This window comes from Plectropomus leopardus, chromosome 8 (assembly GCF_008729295.1).
Source record: "Plectropomus leopardus isolate mb chromosome 8, YSFRI_Pleo_2.0, whole genome shotgun sequence".
Lineage (NCBI taxonomy): Eukaryota > Metazoa > Chordata > Actinopteri > Perciformes > Serranidae > Plectropomus > Plectropomus leopardus.
In genome coordinates this window covers 22,095,085-22,116,398 of record NC_056470.1, presented here as the reverse complement: position 1 = coordinate 22,116,398, position 21,314 = coordinate 22,095,085, and the positions used below count along the sequence as shown (strand labels likewise).

The window sequence follows — 21,314 nt, the reverse complement described above, 5'->3', positions numbered from 1 at the left end:
ACTAATCTTTTGATAGCCCTACTAAGTAACTATTGTTACAGGCATGTCGGGACAAAGAAGACTGACAAGTCCGTTCTCACCCCTTGACTTGACCTCAGTCTGTCAAGCAAGTGACCTTTAACCCTCTATGGCAAGTGGTGTTACCATCCTTTTCTAGAAAAAATGCATTGAGTTAAGTTATATTATAGGGCTGGATTTTTAGTCATTTGCATCACTGATGTCAGCGTGATCATGAAGTTGGTTTCTTTTGGAACAGAACCTGGAAGCTCCGGTTTTTCATGAGCAAACAAACACACAGAAGCTCACAGATTCTACTGACAAGGACGGAGTTTAACCCACAGTGCTGCTTTTATTTGAAGCCCCTGTATTCTATGTGAAACCACACACACAACACACACACTGTACACATCAGCCACCGTAGCTCCAGTGTACGAGATGAGTGAAAACAGAAGTGACAGTGTGAATTGACGGCATGGAAAGGAAGGTCCAAACAGACAGAGGGAAGGAGGGATAGAGGAGAGAAGGAGGGGACAAATAGTTGTGAAGGACAGATAGTGGCTTCCAGGACTGTCTTCAACGTCTCTATAACGATCAAACTCACACACACAAATACACACGTGCACACTTGTATGTACACAACCCGAGCCATAATTGTCCCCTGTGGTGATTTTGGCCTCTCCCTCCTAGTTTCTCATTGCTGTTGGCCGTCTCTTCCGTATCTTTAACACTTTTTTTTCCCACTTTTCAAAAAGAGGAGCGGAGGGGGTTTGTCACAAGAGAAAAAATAAGGGATGAAGGAGAAAGAGAGGTCTAAAGGAAGGAGGTGTGGAGGGGTGTGACGGCGGAAAAGGGGAATGAAGGGAGGGAGGGAAAAGGAGAGAATGAATGTGTAAGAGGAAGGGAGACTTTGCCCTCCAGCAGGAACACTCCCACGATTGTGTGTACTTGTGTGTGTGTGTGTGTGTGTGTGTGTGTGTGTGTGAGTGTGCGTGCACATGTGTTTGTGTGTGAGCTGCGCCTCGGCCAAACCGTCACACCCACAGGCTGTAGACCTCTATATCCTGTTCGGGTTGTCCGTTTGTCCAAACATCATGCACAGGCAACCCCCTCCTTCTCCCCCCTCCTCTACCTCCTCCTCTTCCTCGTCGCTCCCCTTTTCTAACTGGTCTGACGGGGGTAGAGGCCGCAGAGGGAGCGGGTACGGTAAATAGAACAAAGCCACCTTTCTAAAATAAACAGACCAGGAAAGAGGAACTTCAAGATGACTGAAAGTGAGAGAGAAAGACAGCACAGATCCAGCCATAGGCTTACTGTAAAGCACTTTTTTTGGGTTAAACTCTTCATGAAAGTTACTGTTTCTGCTTCTCCCTGTCAGTCAGTCTGCCAACATATATGTCTACCTCTCTTTCTTGAGCTCTCACACACACACTTTACTAGTTTCAATATCCCGGCTGCTTGCGCTCGACTAACTCTTGGTGAATGTTGGGTACAGTGTGACACATAAGCCACAGTGAGCGGTGCTGCCAGGCTCACAGCTACAGGGCCCATTACTGGCTATCAGATCAGTGGAGGAGAGAGGAGAGAGGCATCCTAGCTCACATCGCATCACATCTCCATCTCATATCTCCAAGAGAGGAGCCTCATCACAGATCTCTCATCCTAGAGGAGAAGGAGGCTCATATGTAAGGCTCATCCTTTTTATTCATTAATTTTATTTTTTGAGGATTTTCAGTGAAATTGTCTTGATTTTTACAAGGAACAGATTGGTTTAGAAACTATTTTTACAAGGTCCCACACACAAAAGTTTTTATTCTTTGCAGCGAGGACACTGTACACAACAGCTTACAAGTTCCTCTTGTCAGAATGAGATTAGAGGTTCTAAACCTCTTTCGTATGTCAACCACTGACTGTGTTTTTTCCTCCTGATATGTTTTATTTGGTTAATGTTAGGAAGACTGATAAAATAAAAAAAAAAACTACTACTTCACAAGCAAAAGGGAAAATTCAACTGTGTGTATCCTATCTAGTTAGTCATCTGGAGGCCCCAGAAATTCATTTTGTAACTCTTTGGGGTGGCCCCGACCCCAAAGTTGGGAACCAATACCTTAGACTAGAGGTTTTTAAACTGTGAGAAGAGGGACCGTCACGTGAGGCAAAGATACTGCATGAGGTGAAAGGGAATTCAGGTAATTGCGCAAATGCCACGATTAGCGTCAAAACACGTGCTTAATCTCAGTCACATCTAAACACACAGACATGATACACATATTTTTAAAATTCAGTGTGACTTACACTTTCTGAAGATTTCATTAGGTCCGATGTCCATCGCGAGTTTACGTCCATAAATCCGCGTTGAAATAATAAACAAAAGACGCTTCTTTTTTACGTTTTCTTCAGTATTTACGTAATCCAGTGACAGTTGTCCGTACACCAATGAATACATTTCAGATAAGAATTGCTAATAGCTAATTCGGCATACGTTTATTGGTGCCAATTTCCCTGAGTGTCAGCAAATATAGGCAAACGGGCAGAGTTGTAGGCTAAAGTTACCTCACCACTTCTTGGCAACTACTGTATGTACTTCCTGTTTACAGCGCCATTTGCATTATGGGAACCGTAGATAAAAAAAAAAAAACGAACAAAAAAAAAAAAACAACAACTTTGTAAGTATTGAAAAAAAAATACGGGGTTTGACAAATTCTATAAAATTGATAGACTGATTAATTGACATTTTATATTATTACAGTTTGGGAGTTTTAACTTGGAGAAAGTGGGAGAAAATATAAATACCCTGCCTGCTGATCACAAAAGCAAATTGTACTTTAAAAATCAGTTTTGGCTCTGCTTCTACTATTAATGAATTTTTTTAGACACAGAAAATCAATCCTAAATAAGCTGAGAAAATATTATATTCATATATTGTATTAAATGAAAAGTGTGTTTTGGAAATTATGAAGGGAAGAAAAAAGAAAAATCCTTCAGGTAGCCTATCATCTTTTTAATATGTGTGCAGAGCTGAGCGTCAAAACAAATGACTGAGTTGAGTTAAAGAGGATGTTGATGTGTTCTAAATCTGTAGGTGTGATCTTAAAAGTTTACCACAATCATTAATATACCTGCGTATAGATATTTGGGGTAAGTGATGGAGTGTGTGCTGATGTGTGGGGTTTTAGCTATGGGGGTACTGCTATGAATGTTCAACCACAGAAACCTCCCCATCCACCCACCCCTGCACCGTGCCAACAGGACATCCTGTCAAGAGGCATTCTGGGTAGTTTAATTCTTAGACCTGAGTGATCAATGCCAACACGTGTGTGTGTGTGTGTGTGTGTGTGTGTGTGTGTGTGTGTGTGTGTGTGCGTGTAGACAGAGTTTAACTATGTACATTTTTGAAGTGTAATGTAGTATTTTATAGGTCATTTGCAGATGTTATGACTGTTTATATGTTCAGGTTAGTGAGTGTGTGTGTGGGCTGTGGCCGACTAAAGCACACACATGGGCCCAGCCCAGGTGCACTCAGGGTGGGATGGCTAATCTTTAACCCCACACACACACACATATGCACACACACACTCCATCTCCTCTTCTCTGCCCAGCAATCTTTCTCCGGCCTGTTCCAGGGGCAGGAGGTGGAGAGGTGGGGGGTGCTGGCGTTTTGGAAAAAAGCCACGGTCAGGATTGGGGAGGGGGCAGCTTCCTGTCCAAAATGGCTCTTTTAAAGCCAGAGAATTATAAATAGAGCAGGTGTCAGTATTGAGAACTGAGCGAGAGAGAGAGAGAGAGTGCTGCGGGAGAGAAAAAGACAGACAGCAAGAGTGTGAAAAATTGTGTGAATGTGTGTGTGTGGTGTGGTGTGATGGCGTGGTGGAGTAGGAGAAGGGGCTTTTAGCTGGTGGACTGCCCATAATGTCCAGCAGGATGTGAGGTCATATGACAAAGATGGCTGGTGGGCGGTGAGAAATGATTGGTTACCACGGTGATAATGGAACTTTTTTTTTATTTAGTGGGGACCAAATGAGAAGCTGACAGAAAGAGGGAAAAGGGGGAAAGACAAGAATTTTGGTTTTCTGTCACAACTCCCAAAAGAGGGGAAAAAAAGCATTTAGATACAACTGAGAGGAGTAATGAATATGTGTGGTAGCATGCACAAAAAGGGGAAGGAGAGGATGGAGGGAGTAGGGGAAACTGAGGGAGGTGGGGTGAGCAGGCCACAAAAGTCAATAGGGTGGGAGGAAAGGGCTGAAATCATCTGTGCAGTCAGAGGACAAAGAAGCAGAGCAAATAGGGGGTGGGGGAGAGACAGCGAGACACAGAGAGAGGCCTGGAGTACAAAGACAGTGAGAGACAGAACTGATAATAGACTGACTGTGGAAAAAGTGAGAAAGATGAACCAGGAGCCAGAAAAAAAGAGACAAAGACATGGATAGAGAGGAGAAAATACAGGGGGAGAGGCCTCAACATGATGTAGTTATCTAACCCGTAGCGTGTCAGGCACCAAGCCATGAAGAAAGGGGTTAAAAATTAAGTCCACACAGTCTGAAATATTAAATCTATTTTGGTTTTTAATGAAGGAGGAGTGAATTAGGGAGGAAATATGAGAGTAGATTATTAAACTGAAAGCGAGGAGAAGGGAGAGAAGGTGTGCGAGGGGTGAGGGGGTTGAAATCTGTTCACGGTGTTTTAAATATTAAACCTATTTCAAGTTTAATGAAGTGCAAATACTATGGGGAGAGTCTTAACTGGAATACAGAGAGGAAGGGGGCGAAAGGGGGATCCGATTCATTATTTCAAGTGTTCACCTTTAGACTGCAGAGACTTGGGGAGACGAGCGCAGGGAGGGAGAGAGAAGAAGAAAAAAAGAGAGAAAGTTTATGCGGAAGTGCAAACTAGAGGGCAGTTCTGAGAGCGCTTGTCTGCGGGTCCCCAGGTGAGTCCAGGAGGCTCCACAGCTCCAGAGGATGAAGGTCTAAACTCAAACAAGCCAAAACATGCAGCGCTAACTGCAGCGCTCCGGAGCTCACAGGAATAAACAGGAAAAAAGGTTCTTTGGAAAAATGATTTCACTTTTTTTCGTCTCTGTGGGCAAGTGTATGTGTGTCAGTGTGTGTGTAAGTGTGTGTGTATTAGTGGTTGAGGAGGGGAACTCTGAGGCCACAGAGAGGAGAGGAAGAGAGTCAGATAAAGATGTTGGATTTCAAAAAAGATTCTCGATGTAATCAATGTGCAACAGCTAGAGGGAAATGGAAAGAACAGCCCACGTGTGATTGAACTGTTCACGTCTACATAATCAGATGCTCTAAGCTGTGTGCGTGAGTGTGTGTCTGAGTGTGTGTACATCACACCGGCCATGTACCGGATTGCCAAAATCCCCCAAGCTGCCACTAAAGGTCACTATGTGTGTGTGTGTGTGTGTGTGTGTGTGTGTGTGTGTGTGTCTTTTCTTTTTAATACCAACGAAAGAAAAACAAAACAAACAAAAAGTATTTCCAGCGCTGTTATTATGTGGGATAAAGATCAAGTTGGTGTTTGCCCCAAGTATAAAGGAAGTAGGAAAGAAATCAATCGTTACTTCATGTTTTCACCAGCTCAGGCTTCTTCTCAATGTGAGAGTGAAGGTGCAATCGAGCGATCGTGTTCTGCCTCAAAAACGACATGTCTGTCAAAGAGGTGACACCTCCTTTAATAAAATAAAATAGCATCAGATGTTAGAAAAATACTGACAGTATCAAATGGCAGAATGGAAGGCCTTTGTGGACATAAGGACACATTTACAGACTGAATAATCTGTATTTTAGAAAAACTCAATCGTGGGTTTGAGAGTATTTTCTTATATATTGCTCTTTAGAAAACATCTCTGCATGGTGTCTGGAGTCTGAAAGGGAGTGATTAAGAGTACATACTGAAATACAGTCACACTATAGAGAAGCATATTTTACCAAGGATGCAACTAGACACAGTATACAGTATCTCATTTAAATATGTAAACCTTTAAACCTGTCTGGAGTGGGGTAAAGATGTAGTTTATAGTATTTAGTCAGAATATACCACAGATGGCATATAATTATGGATGCAACCTGTGATTATTTTCATTATCCGCCAATCTGATAAAGATCTGATATTTTTTTCAATTAATAGATTCATTTGTCAATAACAAGTCAGAAAGTGAATAATATCTTATTTATAAACTGACATACTTAACAAAAATCCTCACATTTTAGGAGCTGGTGCCAGCAAAAGTTTGACATTTTTGCTTAATAAACGATTAATCAATTATAAAAACAGCTGTTGACTAAGGAGCTGTTTGTTGGTAATGATGGACGGGGATTGTATGAAATGGGTGAGACATGTCAAATCATTTTTTAAGAACTGGGGAGGGACTTGTGTTTTTAATTTTGGCTTAGGGGAGGAACATAAAACTTTAAATCGTTGTATTTAATATTAAATTTAAATAATTCTGAATACCCAAATCCATCAGTGTGTTTTAAAAATCACCAAAATTACACCATTCACCTAATACTGTTATCATTGGATTATCAGATGTCCAACTATCTTTGAACATTTCATGTGCAACGAATACTTCTTTCAAGAAAGACAGCCAAAATGGTGATGTTATATTTAAAAAATTTCACTTTGACATGTCTGATTTAAAATTTCGCCAAAAAGAAAAGCGTTTGCACTATCCAGACCTTGTAAAATAACTCTGAACTTGTATGCATGGCAGTAATGAAAAAACAAGTCTTTTATCAACTCAAGGATTTTGTTTTAAACTTTTGACTTCTAACTTTTAACTATCAAAGGATACATTTTTGAAAATCTAACAAGGTTTGCTTAGCCAAGTCATTGATATTATTCTTATACTGTTTGTAAAGTTTATTTGGAAAAAATGGTCATTAGGCCTATAAGCACGTGTTACTAATGTGACAACTATGTGATGTGTAGGCTTATTAAATCGTGCTGCTTCTGAATGGTAAGACCAGTGACGGATGGCTGTCATGCACCAGCATTCTACAGAAGTTTGCACAGCTTATGAGATGATGCAATTTGCAAGGAGGATTTGCATTTTGCTTAAGACATCAGCTGTTTGTTTTAGTGATAACTCTCTCGCATCCTGTCTGCTTGTGGCATTGGTTCAAATACCTGCATTTGGCGTAAATATAACAAAAATGGTTATTTACGGTTATTCCCCCAGTCACTCACAGAGGCTCAGGGAAAAACATTTATGGCGTCAGGGACAGTCAAGATAAGATAAATAAATAATATATTTTTTAAAAAGTCACACGGAAGTTACCCTTCTCCTCTGATATCCTATAAAGAACAGTCCCTCAATGGTGTGATTTTTTTTTCCAGTTAACTGATTCATTGTGTTTTAATAATGAGTCAGAAAGTAAAGAATATTCAATTTAAAATCAAACAGAAAAAACAGCCATTCCTCACATTTCAGGAGCTGGAACCAGGAAATGTTTGACATTTTTGCTTGATAAATAATGAATCGAATATTAAAACTGATGTCAACTATTTTTCTGTTGTTTGACTAACTGATTTATCGGCTCGTTGTTTCCGTGCTACATGGATTACACGAAGAGAGGCTGACATCATGCATCAAAGACGAATATACTGAATTAATATAAAAAAAGAAAAAGTAAAAAAAAAAAAAAAAGCTTCACGTTGATTTTCAAAACACTCCGTCTTTGATTTGCAGCTGCTTTTTAATCCAGGTCTGGAAGAAGCAGCGGGGGCCAAACTAAAAATAATTTCAGGTAATTATTTAAAGGTGTACGACATAAGCAGGCAGGAGAAGTAGGGACTATTTAAAACTCCCCTCCTCAAAAAAAATGTCACCTCTAATATATTATTGTGCAGAAAAATATACGCTCATGATCAGATCACTGGCATGCGAGCTGTGCTGATTTTCACTTTTTCCTGATTCCCATGTAAGATTTCAAATATTTGTGGCAGCAGACAAGGTGAGCGTAAGAAAGAGTGAGATCAAGCGTTAAGCGAGAGAGAGAGAAAAGGGAAGTTGAGTGCTTAGTGGCCTCAATAATGACATCAAGTGAACACAGCAGATGTTTGCAAGGGAAGGGGATCTAAAGAAAACAAATCCTAATTCCTGCAGCTGTTTATGTCAACACGACGGCCACACGGCATTTTCATACAAAATGCTTTGAAACGGCTCCGCGCTGATACACTGATCCTTTACACGGCCATATATTATCCTTATATTACAGAATAATCCAGCGAAATCCTCTGTCAAGCAGACCTTGTGTTGTATGTAATGTAAGCGTTTCTAACAGTAAAGCATGGACTCCGATCACAGATGAATGAGAGAGAGAAGACTGCGTGTGTGTCTAGGCACTCCTCATCAATAAAGAATGAAGCAATTAAGCTAATCTCAGACTGAAGGTGCCCTTTCTCCTTTATACCTACCATATCCCTTCATGGAAACCAACAACTAGACTTCATGGAACAACCACACACACACACACACAAACACATGCTTGTTCTGTCATCTTTGTAAGGACCAAAAAATGTACTCTCCAAATACTAACATTGACCCTTAGTGGTGGAACTAACCCTAAACTGTTGACCTACTGCTAAACAAAATAACAACAGACATTTTGACATGTCATAGCAGGGAATGGCCAGGCATAAATTTATAATAGCTGCATTTTCATTTAGGTGTGTCACATTCAAGGTTTGTATGATGTGCCTGCTGGATTACTGTCTTGGCTTACTGGGACTCTTAAAGCTGTAGTTGGTAACTTTTTTCTTTTATAATTGCTGAAACTGTCACAAAATCAACACACAGACAGACAAATAGAGAATCTTTGAAAAAAAATCATATTCTTCTGTTTACTCTTTTGCCTTGAGTGCTTCTAATGGCCTTACTACACGTTAAAAAAATAATAATAAAATAAATAAAAATCAGAGTAGAGGAGTGTCTAATGCAGCTGCCAATCATGTCAATCTCTTCTTGTGAACTGTGGTCACACTGCCAAACTAGGCAGGATTACATATTAAGATTATGTGACTGCACTGCCTATTTCTCATCAAATGTTTTCAGAAACTTATCTTCGTGTACTGTTTAGCTGTAAAATAAGAACATTTACTACAGCAGGTGCTTCGTTTTTAGGCTCAACTGTTTAGCATGGTGGCTAGGTCAACAATGCTAATTTCACAGCTATACAGTACACTAAAATATGTTTCTAAAATCATTTGAGGTGAGAAATGGGAAATGTGAAAACATAACCGTGATTTATGTTTGGTCAGCACTGCCCAGTTTGACAGTGTGACCACAGTTCATGAGCCATGATTGACATGAGTGACTGCTGCGTTAGAAACTAGATTCTTGGAAATGCCATTAGAGGCAAAACAAGTTGAAGAAACCAATTTTTTATTTTCACAGACTATCTGTCTCATGAAATACTGTGTGGATGTTGCGACAGTTTCAGAAAATATGACAAAAACTGATTTTTTCAAACGTTACCAACTGTAGCTTTCATGAAAAAGAACCGTCACTAGTGTTATTAATCACACCTGTGCTTTTTCCAGTTTTTTGACAAATCAAAATGGTCTATTACTCATTTGACAGAAAATTAATTGAAAAATAATTTTGTGAAGTAAAACTTTCTTTTGATATGTTTAACATATTTAGCTACATTTTTATATCCTTGACAGCTGAATTTTACTTTGTTTGCTTGGATGATTTTGCACCACGCACCAAAAGAAGTAATTCATGAATGACTTAATGCATACACCATTAAAACAGTGCTGCGTGGGCCTGCTATTTGGAGGAATAATCCAACAATCAAAGTGATATTGTCATGTTTTATATCCTTTTATATAATAAAGTATGCATAAAATCATTTTAATTTGATTGAATTTAGGGGCCTGCAATCGATATGAGACTGAATCAGTAAGTATCCTCATTGTCTTTTCTTGTCTGCCTTTGCTAGGTCGCTAGCACTGAATTTTTAGGAACGTGTGCTCAGACAGAAATAGTGTCAGAAGCGATTCATGGGAATTTTAAAGTAAGGTCATATTTTAAACATGATGACATATGTTTTCACTTTGCATCAATAATAGTGGATCGATCACTGACTTGATATAATGAGCCAGATCGATGTATAGATATACCTCTAAACAACAAAAATATAGAAAACAGGTCAGAACAAGATGCAAGACCAAGGAAACTAGAAAGAGGGAAAAGTTATGGGTCAGTGACGGCGTTTGAGCCAGACTTTGGCATCAGTTCTGTTGGAGTCAATGGGGTGAGCCTGGAAAATCACACTATAACACATCCTATCTTTGTTGTTTCCATTTTGACTGAAAAATCCCTCTTAAATTAAAAAAAAAACATACATTACCAGATGCTTTCTGAGGATTTGTTTTTTTAAATCTAAATATGTGTCTTTGTTTTCCTTGTTATTGGTCTCAAAACAAAGCATGACTCTGTCCAGCAGCTGCATCTCAAGCCCCTGACTTGTCAAAGTAACAAGTGTTACATCATGATACACAAACAAACAGAGTGGGAAAATGAACGAGCATATTTAAATAGAAAAAAATGCAATAGGTATCATGTAATGTGTGTTTTTTAATTTGGTGGATGAGGTTTCTCAGTCAAAGGTGAAACAATAAAGATATGAAGGGTTAGAGTGTGATTTGCGGAAAGGTAATCAAATCTAAAGTGCAATAAGCAGCAGTAAAAGCAGTCTCCTGAGGATATGTAGTGAGGTGCAAATTGTTCAAGTAAAAGGAGCTAGGGCACAGGTGTGTGTGAATGGGTGTGTGTGTGCAAAGCTTTGGGGCAACAGGATGTTAGGAGTCTGACAGTTTGAGGGAAGAAGCTGTTGCTGAGTCTGGTGGATTTTGTCTTAATGCTCCGGGACTGTTTTCTAGACAGCAGCAGGATGACAAGTCCGTGGGAGGGGTCCTTAATGATCTTGGTGGCCATGTTTGTACAACGTTTAGTGTAAATGTCAGGGTAAGGTCCCAATGATTGACTCTGCTGTCTTCACTATCCTCTGTGGAGACTTAAGGCTTACCAAACAGTACCAGTGATGTAGCTGGTCAGGACGCTCTTTTTGGTTACTCTGCAGAAGGTGGAGGGGACGGATGAAGGGAGTCGAGGCAGAAGAGATACTACAGTGCCTTCTTGGTCAGGGAGGTGCAGTTGCGTGACCAGCTGAGGTCACCAGAAACTTTAAATAGAATTGTACATCACTTTCTAATTCCTTGGCTTTTCCATATGCCCGTACATCTGATTCAGATCTTCTACTGCAGGTGAAGAAATCCGGATTTAAGGAGACTTAAGACTAAAGTAGGCAAACTCTCATAAGCCCACAAGGATCCTGTGTATTCTTGACTCACTAACAACAAAACCGTCCTCACTTTGGAGTTTTTTTGATTGCAAGAATTCAACACAATGACAGAGGGAGCACTCCCACGACCAAAACATCGCACCACCATCCCCCAGACCAACAATGACCTCACTAAACCTGTTCAGCAATCCCCCAGACCTTCGCTAAACACACAGACACCACCTCCTGCAAACTGACTCAACACACAACAGTGAAACATATCCTGACTGTCATACACTACCACTCTTAAACATCATGCAAGCCCACTGGTGGTAACATGATATCTTACTGCTAAATGGCAAGCCCTGCCCTCTGAAGGAGTCCCAAACTGTTAATAACCTCATGATACAAAGACTCTTGTTTGCCCCCCTCTTCTCCATTGTGAGCCCAGTTCTGAAACCCAGTGGAGTCAGAATGAATGGTTGTCTTTTGGCAAACACCAGGAGAGTCTACACCGGCAGGAACACTAGACTTCCTCTAACCTTTAGGTGAGAAAACACCTCTCTCGGTAATGGCTGCTTCACCACAGCCAGACTAAAACTCTACCTTCTACCACAACCAGGGGACTGACCAACAGACTCAATAGTGCCATTTACTTTTCGGGTGTATGTGTGTGACTGAAGACAAGATGTACTTGGGCGCTGTAATAGTGTCTGACTGCAGGTCACACAATCTGGGACGTTGGACACTTAGAGCTCAGCAGACAAACCCTCATAAGCTCATACGGATGCTCTGTCTTCTATGCCTTTCTTTTTTTGTCTCTTTTTTTCCTTCTTCTCTCCCTCCTTACCCCTCTCATCTACCACTCTCTCTCCCTTTCCCCTCCTCTTGCCCTTTCCAGAAGGTCCTTCCCTAAACCCCAGAGAGAGGGGGAGGAGCCTGGGATGGCGAGGACGCGCTGGTAATCCGTGCAGTGACCCAGGTCAATTCAATTATCCTGTTTTCTTTCGCTGCGCGACGCGTGTGCCCATTTCACAGCCAACTCCCTTAATGCGCCCAGGATTAGCTTCTCTTACTTTTAATGATCTACCTATCGACGCCTTGGGCCCCACAGTGCACACACATACACACACGTAGACACACAACTACACACTCACACAGCTAAGTGTTTTTCATGTATTAGTTTTTTAGTGTAAAGGAATTCACTAAACAATTCTGCAAGGCTGAGGATCAAGAGACGCTCTCTCAAAATAAATATGTGTGCTCGAGTGTGTTTGTGTATGCATTTGCTTGTTTATGTGGGAGTGTGTGTTACATAAACTGCAGTAAGAAGAGGATTGTATTATCCATCTGCATTTACCCAGGCTTCACCTCACACCTCCAAGATTTGAGATAATCATCTTAGGCCTAACACGTTAGTGTGGAAGCTCACTAATCTCAACCCGGAGGAGGAAAAGAGGTCATTTTACACTAGTCAGCTGCGCGGATGGCTGACATGCATTGACGTATCCACACAGGATTCAAAGTATTAAGTGCATATGTACTGTAAAGTGTCACGCACACTCTGTTGAACTTGAGTTCAACAAAAGTCAACATGGCAGTTTGATCACCTGTGCGCAACTGCTGCCCTGGTTAGAGAGTGTCTTTTAGAAGACAAGCACAGATAAATTAGATTCTACTGTAGTTAAGTGTTGAGACAACACTCTCACCTAATTATCTAACCTAATCTTATTATCTCACCAGTCATTCACTAATTACATGACTGGATAACTAAGTAGGGGCCGATGTGAAAGAGGCAGCAACTCTGGGAAACCCTAAAGCCTCAAAGTCATCAATTCAGAACTACAAGTCTTTCCCAAAATAGATGTGCAGGCCTGATTTGTTTTGGCCTGCGTCCATGCTTCCAATTTTAAGAGTCGGTCAAAGGTGATTCCACCTGCTTTTGTGACACTAAACTAATATTCTATCCAACAAATCCACTATAAAAATGACCTGAAACTCAAGGTTTTCATGAGTGCTGCACATCAGTTTTATCTATATCACATAAAATATGCAGTAGCACTTTCCAAAGAGAGGCAACAGTAAACACAGAAGCAGGTTAGCGAGACTTACCTGGTATTTCTTGTCCGTTGTAGTTCCATCCAGCCACAGCCAGCATGGAGGGCAGAGGAGATCCAGGCCTACTGTCCCTGTCTCTCTCCCTGTCCCGCTCTCTGTCCCAGTTCCTCTCAGCCTGCTGGGTGATATGCCTCACTGTGTCCTTGTTCTTCCTGTTCTTTCTCCGCCCTGACCCTGATAGGGGTTGCCAGGGCCCCTCTCCACCTCCTCCTGCAGTTCCTCCAGTCCCTTGCTCCCCCTGGCTTTGGGCTGCCCCCCTCGGAGTGTCCCGGGGATGAGAGGAGGAGGCGGGGGACACCTGTTCCTCTTTGACGGTGACAGGCCTGTAGTCGTGTGGCCAGGCGGGCTGGGAGTCGTGACAGGCTTCCTCCTGGCTCTCGTGGCTCTTGGGGGGTTCTTGGTCCTCCTTGCCATAAGTGCTGCCTCCCTCATGGCAGCTGGCGATGGCCGAGTCCCCAGAAGAGTTGGCCGGACTGGTGCGGCGCGCCAGCCAAGGGGAGGTACTGCGACCAGACATGATGGATGCCAGAGCTTCAGAAGCCATGCCCACGATTCCTCCTCCTCCTCCTCCTCCTAAACCCGTTCCCGCACCACCTACTGCTCCTGCTAAACTCACTCCTCCTCCGCCGCCTCCACCTCCGCCGATGCCAGCGGCGGCAACTGCTCCTATCTCAAAGTCGGCTAGTTCATCAGCCATCTCAGAGCGGATGCTGATGTCCAGCGCAGCTTTGATGAAGCTGTGGCAGGCCTGGACAATGTCTGTCATCTGCAGGTAGCTGGCAGCTGACATGACCTCGATCACGTTCTTACTGGTGAGGGCGAGGTGCGCCGAGTACATGAAGTCCAGTATGGCTTTGAAGCCTGTCGCTGTCACGATGTCCAGGTGAGTGACAGTAGTCTGGTGGTGAGGCTCTGCCCCTTTTTTAACCTGAAGGGTGGGCAAGATTCATACTTTTTTAAAATATATTTCACATGGACAAGCAAATTATTTTTAATTTTGGGTGTTTTTCTACTGCTTAAATATATATATATATATATTCTTTTTTTTTTTTTTTATTTTTTACAATTTTGAGTTTTGTGGGTGCTTTTCCTGAATATACGTACTTACTTTTACTGAAGTAACATTTTTAATGCAGGACTTTAACTTAAAATAATATTTTTTACAGTACTTACTGTAAAAATATTTAGTTATACTTTTACTTGAGTAAAGGAACTGAACACTTTTTAAACCAAACAAAACTACTATGATTTGAGAGAAAAACAAGCCCTTAACATTCTCCCTTGACCCGTACTCCCAAGTGTGGCAGTCCCTTACCTGGCAGTAAAGAGTCTTGAAGTAGCGTGAGGAGCCCAGGAGGACGTTCTTATGGGCTTTGAAGATCTTTCCGTCCACGATGACACAGGCGTCGCAGAGGATGCCGTGCTGCCTCTGCTCATTGAGCTCTCTGAGGAGCTGACGGTAGTGAGAGGAGATCTCCATGTCCTCCTTCCTGTTGTTCATCTGTGTAGCTGAACAAAAGCCTCTCCTCCAAATGTCTGCTGGGAAACAAAAAAGGCAAGAAATCAATATCAGATTTAATATCAAAATATTAAATATTAAACATAGAGTATGGAAATCTGACTGTATGGAAGCAGAAAGGTGGTGGACAGGAGCAATAAAATATGAGCATTTTGTACATTTTTAGGAAAGATTTCTAGCAACGTATTCAGGTATTTCTCCTCCAAGTCCATATAAATGGTTGAAGGCTGTAGCTATATTCAAACCCCTTGCACAGAACGACAGCTTCGTTTTGACAAAGGGGGAAAAAATAGGCAAATTTAGCTGAACCACTCCTTTAAAGATGAGCCAGGGTAAGGATATCTCAGTAATGACTGTGACATAAAAACAATGACATCAATAGAAACCACATCTCAACTGCTGTAGTTTGATGTCTAAAAACAGCCCAGTAACAAATAGTCAAAAATCTCTGTGTTTAAACCGTATCTGACAGGTTCATTTGTGTGTGCGTGGGAGTGTGTGTGTGTGTATGTGTGTGTGTGTGTATGTGTAAGCTCATTAAAAATGTCAGTTAAAAAGCGTGACACTTTCACAAAACAGTTGAGAGGGAGAAAAACACCTCATTTAGTACAGACCACTTTACCATTAAATTTATCAATAAACACAGCCTCAGTTCCTTGTTATTTTTTTCTTCATTTATCCCTCGACTGTGAATATTCAATCAACTGTCTAGTTAAGACGAAAAGTCACTCTTGAACCTTCACCCCGGGTGTTTCTGATCTTTCACAGTTCAGTCTGGGTTGTGAACACAAAGTTTTTCTGAAAAACTACAGAGAGAAAGATCCTTAATGACAATTTGTGGAGCTGCTCAACTGTCAGTGAATGAAGATCCAACTTTTCAGTATTCAATGACAAGATTCAGGGAGGTGTGACAAGAATGTGGGGATATTTTACTGTTACTCTAAAGGCCCAGACACCAAATTGACAAAGAACTAGTGGCAACAAAGGTAGACTTTTGCGTCGCCTGTGTCTCGGACAAAAAGGTTGCACTTAAACACACCTGAGTGAGAGGAAATGACTCTCCAAATCAGAAGCGGCGGTAATCTGTATTTGTCATTTGAAATGGGGAACCAGAAGACCAATGGACCAATTCAAGATGCTAGTTAGCCAGTCAGGCCCCAAGGAAGTGTGCCATGCTCTAAAGACACGTTTTGTAGTGGCCAAACAGTGGAATTACACCATCACTTGATGCACTATAGCCCAAAAACACTTTTTCCCATAGACATACATAGCGAGAGAGACATCTGCAATTCATTTAATACATTTTTTTCAGGTATCACAACCCCCAGGGAATGACTCGTTTCACTAGTGGGATTTGATCAATACAGCCTAATAACATTTAGATAGTCGAGCAGAGCAGCAAGATTAAAACATTAACTTCATCTATAATTCCGTTCTGCCTGTCATTTCTTTTAAATGCACTAGCATTACAGACTTAATTATTTGAATTACTGAAGTGATCTTTTTTTTGTAATTTTTATTTGATTTATTTTGTTGTGCTTTGGTCTAATTGTTTTTTGTTTGGTTGTTTTTTTTCGTTAGTGAGATTATACTGCTATGTCATCATGTTGTCATCTGTGTTATGTGTGTTATTATTTGCTTGTAAATAAGAATAAAGAAAAAGGATTAGAAAAAAAGAAAAAATGAAAAGAATGAAAAGATTCAATCATTGTATTCCCATTCAAGTTAGTGGAGGGCTAAACTAAACCTTAGTTGGCTTGAAAGTATCTAGTGCACCTACTTTAGGGGCCCAATGATGTGAGGGCAGCGCCAATTCTAGTTATTTTATACATGGCAGTGGAACGTTGCACTTCATGTGCCACTGGGCAGTTTTCCTAGGAATTAATGGGGACCCGCATCCAGTGCTGTATCCAGTGCTTTTAACACATCCATGCATTGAAAGAACATGAATTTTTACCATGGGTTGAGAGCCATCACACAAACAATTGCAAACTGTTTCTGTTACAAAGCTCAATGGCTGAAAACATAATCTTGCCTAATATCACAAATTTGTTTCGACCTCATGCGCTCTTGACTTTAGCCATTTGTTTACTTTCCTCACTTCAGTTTTTCTTCTTGTGCGCTGAGCTGAACTGCTATTCAGATTTAATCTCTCACCAACAGGCTCCGCTGACTCTGACGCTGATTTAACATGCTGAATTGGCAGGGAAAAAAAGCCATCAAGGGCTGACTAGTGTCACAGTGCAGGACACAATGCAAAAAACTAGAGAGACAGATGCTCACTGATGGCCCAACACTGACCAACAGCAAACCATCAGCCTGGTGTGTCAGGGCCTTTACAAAATAAAAGCTACAGAAAAACTGATGATTTGAACTTTCACAATTTATTAGCTCATAAAGACTCTTTTGGCTTTCTGGCTCACAAACATTGATGTAAGATGTAGGTGGGTAATATTATGGTCTTTGTTTTTTTTTTTTCCCTATAACCTGTGTACACGTTAGATGTGTACAAGAGGCATTTTGAGCTTACACAGCAGAAGGCCAGTGAAGGCCACAGAGACAGGAGGACAGAAGGAGACAAAGGCAGATATGAACATCACTCTATGTTAAACCATTCAACTAGGTGGCGGAAAAACAAAGAGAAACCACACCAACACAAACACACAGAGGAGGAAGAGGAAGATGAGCACATGCACACACTCAGACAGTGCATTAGTCGGAGCATTAGCAGCCGCCGCTCCCACTCTCGTCTTGGTGTGGGCTAAATCGCGGGGACGCAGAGTGTTACCAGACGCAGCAGTGATTTGTTTTGGGAACGCCACAGCTGTCAGCTCTCATGGGCCATTCTGAGAGATGACAGCTCGGGTTGGCCAAGGTGACAGCAGCGTTTGCTCGGGGGCCGGCACACTTCAGGTCATGTTTAGCAAAGCTCTGCTCAACCTGATGGCTTGTAAGATCAGATAAATCCACAATGTCTCCCACGTCCACTTGGACAAGCACACCTCCCATGAACAGCAGTGGACGAGTGGATGGAGTGACGCTGACAACTGCTGAAGCCAAAAAAAACAAAAAAACAAACTTGTCCTGAGTTTGTTCAATGCATTGCTTTCACTTTGACTGGCGTTTATCTAAGTCATAGAAATAAAGAAGTGCGAGGAGGAAGAAACTTCGATGTGAATGCAGAATAACAGTGTCCCTCAGAGTCTAAAAGGCAAGTTTTGACGCAAGTGTTTTTATCCTCCTGCTCACACACTTCTCAGAGAAAAATCTATTGGCAGCATAACCTTGAGATATTCTTTCCTTTCTGTGCTGCCCTAATGGAGGTATTGAGAGTCTTCACCTTTCACCTTTGGAGACAAACAGAGGCTTTAAAGACACAGCAGCTCCCCTCCTCCTCTCTGTGCTCTTCTTCTCTCAGGGCCACTGGCACATTCAATTGTACAGCCCTGGTCTATAAGATAGGCTTCCTCTCAGAGCCACATACACACAACACAGAAAAAAAGTCATTTATTCACAGAGAAATACCTCAATACTTCTTCTATTCCTCATTTTTCCCCAGCCAGTGTTGATAGTTAAATCCAGGGTCACTGTACAGCACACAGCGGTCAGCAGGCCCCATTTGAAAAAAAAAAAAAAAGGGTCTGTGGGAAGCAGTGAAAGAAAGCCAGCTCGAATCAACAGCTGGAATAAGACTGCCATTGCTCAAGTGTTGCATGGGTCAGGGTCCTCCTGCTCTCATTGTCCACCTCTGTTAGCATTTTTAAAACTCCCAGTATCAGTGGGCAACGACATGACAAGCATTCGAGTAGAGACACAACATGCTAATGACAGCGACAGCGCTGTACTCAGCAAGGTGAATTATACGCTCTCATACCACTAGTGTTTACTATGCAGATAGTTTTACAGACAGTTTTGCTCTAGTCAAAGAATATCTGTCTGAGATTTCTGCACCCAATACAATTCACTTATTGAAAAACAGCAACATGTCTTTCCTAGAACAGTTTCCTATTACTAAAGATAATCCACACAGTCAATAGTTTGTTCGCTTTTTGGCAGAAAGTAGTTTCATTCACCTCTCGGGGTTAGGTTTGGGTGGCATTACAATATTATGGTATATGAGGGTATTTAGAAAGTCTGATGGCTTGATATTTAATAGAGAGACTACATTCAGGATTTATGGTATGCAGAGGTTAGTTTCTACTGATGGAACAGCTCATCACCACACACAACTTGTACCGTCATATACCATGAAAAAAAAAAACAGGAAATTTTAAGGAGTATGAATGAAAAAACTGACACAGCCCAAGCCTAACAGGGGAGAAAGTGGAAATCTCAAAAAGATATCTCAAATCAACTACATATGACTATATCAACTATATGTGATCAACTATATATTTTCCCTATTATTTTCCCTTAATGCAGTAAAACACAAAGTTTAGGTAGTTCTAACAATTTCAAACATCCCAGTGTGTTGGATGTAGAGCAAAGGACTGTCCAGACCAAGAACAATTATGGCAATAGGAGCATCCACATGTGATGAACGATAAACAATTCTGTCAGCAGTGGCACTAGGAACCTGCTGTGCACTCGTAGGCAGCTTACGGCCTGTAAATTCAACACATTCTCATTCCAACTCATGAAATATTGCTGTTTGGTCAGTGGAAATTTCACACTTACAATATGATGTGCTAGGTATCCTCCTGCGTCTTTCCAGGACGCCGCATCATGCATTATTATATACATTGTGTCTTTTCAAAACAGACTGCCATTTTCACTGGAAATGCTTCTGCTCTTTAGATGCTTATCAAAAATAAACTTATTTCTACAACACCTTGTTTTTATGTTTATTTCCTGTTGCAACAAAAGTATATGGTTATGTTTAGAGAAAATATTATGGTTTGACTCAACATTTATACAGAACACAAACAGCGGGCTCCCAGGTGAAAGTCTGGGGACGCATTAACCTTGAGTTTGAACAAGTTTTAAAAATATATACATTCATAGCTATTTTCAGATAATTGATTGATTGATCAATTAGTTGTCAACTATTAAATTAATCCCCAACTAATTTGCTAAGTAAGAAATTTTACAGACAAAAAGGTAAAAAATAATGATTCCGGCTACATAAATGTAAATAATTCCTGGTTTCTTTATTCCTCTGTGACAGTAAATTGAAAATCTTTGTGTTGTGTACAAAAACAGGATCTCATTTGTGCTTTGGGAAATAATGATTGACATTTTTCACCATATTCTGGCATTTTATAGACCAAATAACAATTTGATGAATCTAAAAAATAATCAACAGATTAATCAACACCAAAAGTATTTATGAGCTGCAGCCCTAATTTTTATAGTTCTTTGTGTGGACAGCCCCTTAGTTTGGTAAAAGGGACTAAAGTTCATTAGTGCAACTTTTATTCTGTGTGGTAATGTGTGTCCAAAGATCTAATGATAATGTCAGTGTTGTGCTGCACTCTGATACAAGAGTCCGTGCTTCAAAGGGAGTGCTAAAGTTTTTTCGGCAAGCATGAGTTTGTGTGTATGCGGTGTGAATGTGTGGCAAGGATTGCACCCAAAGACATGTTAAATGGTGCCTCAAATTTAACAAAAACAATGATTAGCGGAGGGTAAAAACGACAGCAAAGGACTGGGAGAAAGAGAGGGAGAGGTCTAATCAGATTTATTGCTTCAACAGACTCAGAGACATACTGAGTCAGTAGTTAGGCAGAGAAGAGGAACTTTAATGGAGTGCGCTTTGACCTCTAAACTCTTTGCTTGCCTAATTGGCTTGTTTAATTTCAGCATGTCCAATTCCCTCCAGTCAAAGACCCCCTTTCCAGAGGAACCAATCCCAACGCTACGCTTACTACAGCACACAAACACCCTCAAAAACCTCTCCAGTGTTCATCCCAGCTTTTCATTTCCTCAGAGAGCTACTCCATCTTACCCCATGAGCTTGGACCATCAACAGGACAAAAACTGGCTCCCTCTACTACGCGAGTTCAGCCTTGATTTATAGCACACGTTTTTTTTTTCTCCCAAATATACACTTGACACGAGATGGGAAAGTAAGATAAAATAACCTTGTCAGACAATCAAGTAAAGAGAGAGAGGCAGAGACTTTTGTGTCTCATCCAAAGCATTAGCAGTCTCTCCAAGGCTACAGAAACTAAAGCCTGCTTTCGGGATGTCACAGAGCAGAAAAAAGCTTTTCATCCTTCTATGAAATTTCACCACGAAAGAAAAAAAAAGCAAGGAAAAAGTCATCAGGAGGCAGGCTGACAGTCTGTGAGCGCTTATTTGTGGTCAGAGACGATTGTTTCAGTAAAGCACCAGAGCTCCAAGTCCCTGTCACCCTTCTGAGGGCAAATCAAAAG

The 21,314-nt window shown here is 41.2% G+C and overlaps 1 protein-coding gene across 4 annotated transcripts in view; it reads right to left on the bottom strand.

The window, feature by feature from the left end:
- zbtb46 (zinc finger and BTB domain containing 46) overlaps positions 1 to 21,314 on the bottom strand; it is a 71,265-nt gene that overhangs the window by 29,738 nt on the left and 20,213 nt on the right. For 2 of the 4 annotated variants that reach the window (XM_042491127.1, XM_042491129.1), the window contains exons 2-3: positions 14,734 to 14,957; positions 13,413 to 14,346 (exon numbers count right to left, since the gene is read on the bottom strand). In XM_042491127.1, coding sequence (XP_042347061.1) covers positions 13,413 to 14,346; positions 14,734 to 14,919 — 1,120 coding nt within the window. In that variant the 5' untranslated portion in view covers positions 14,920 to 14,957. Of the gene's footprint in view, positions 1 to 2,292; positions 2,485 to 13,412; positions 14,347 to 14,733; positions 14,958 to 21,314 lie in introns of those variants that run through there. The other 2 variants (XM_042491128.1, XM_042491130.1) reach the window with 2 other exon arrangements.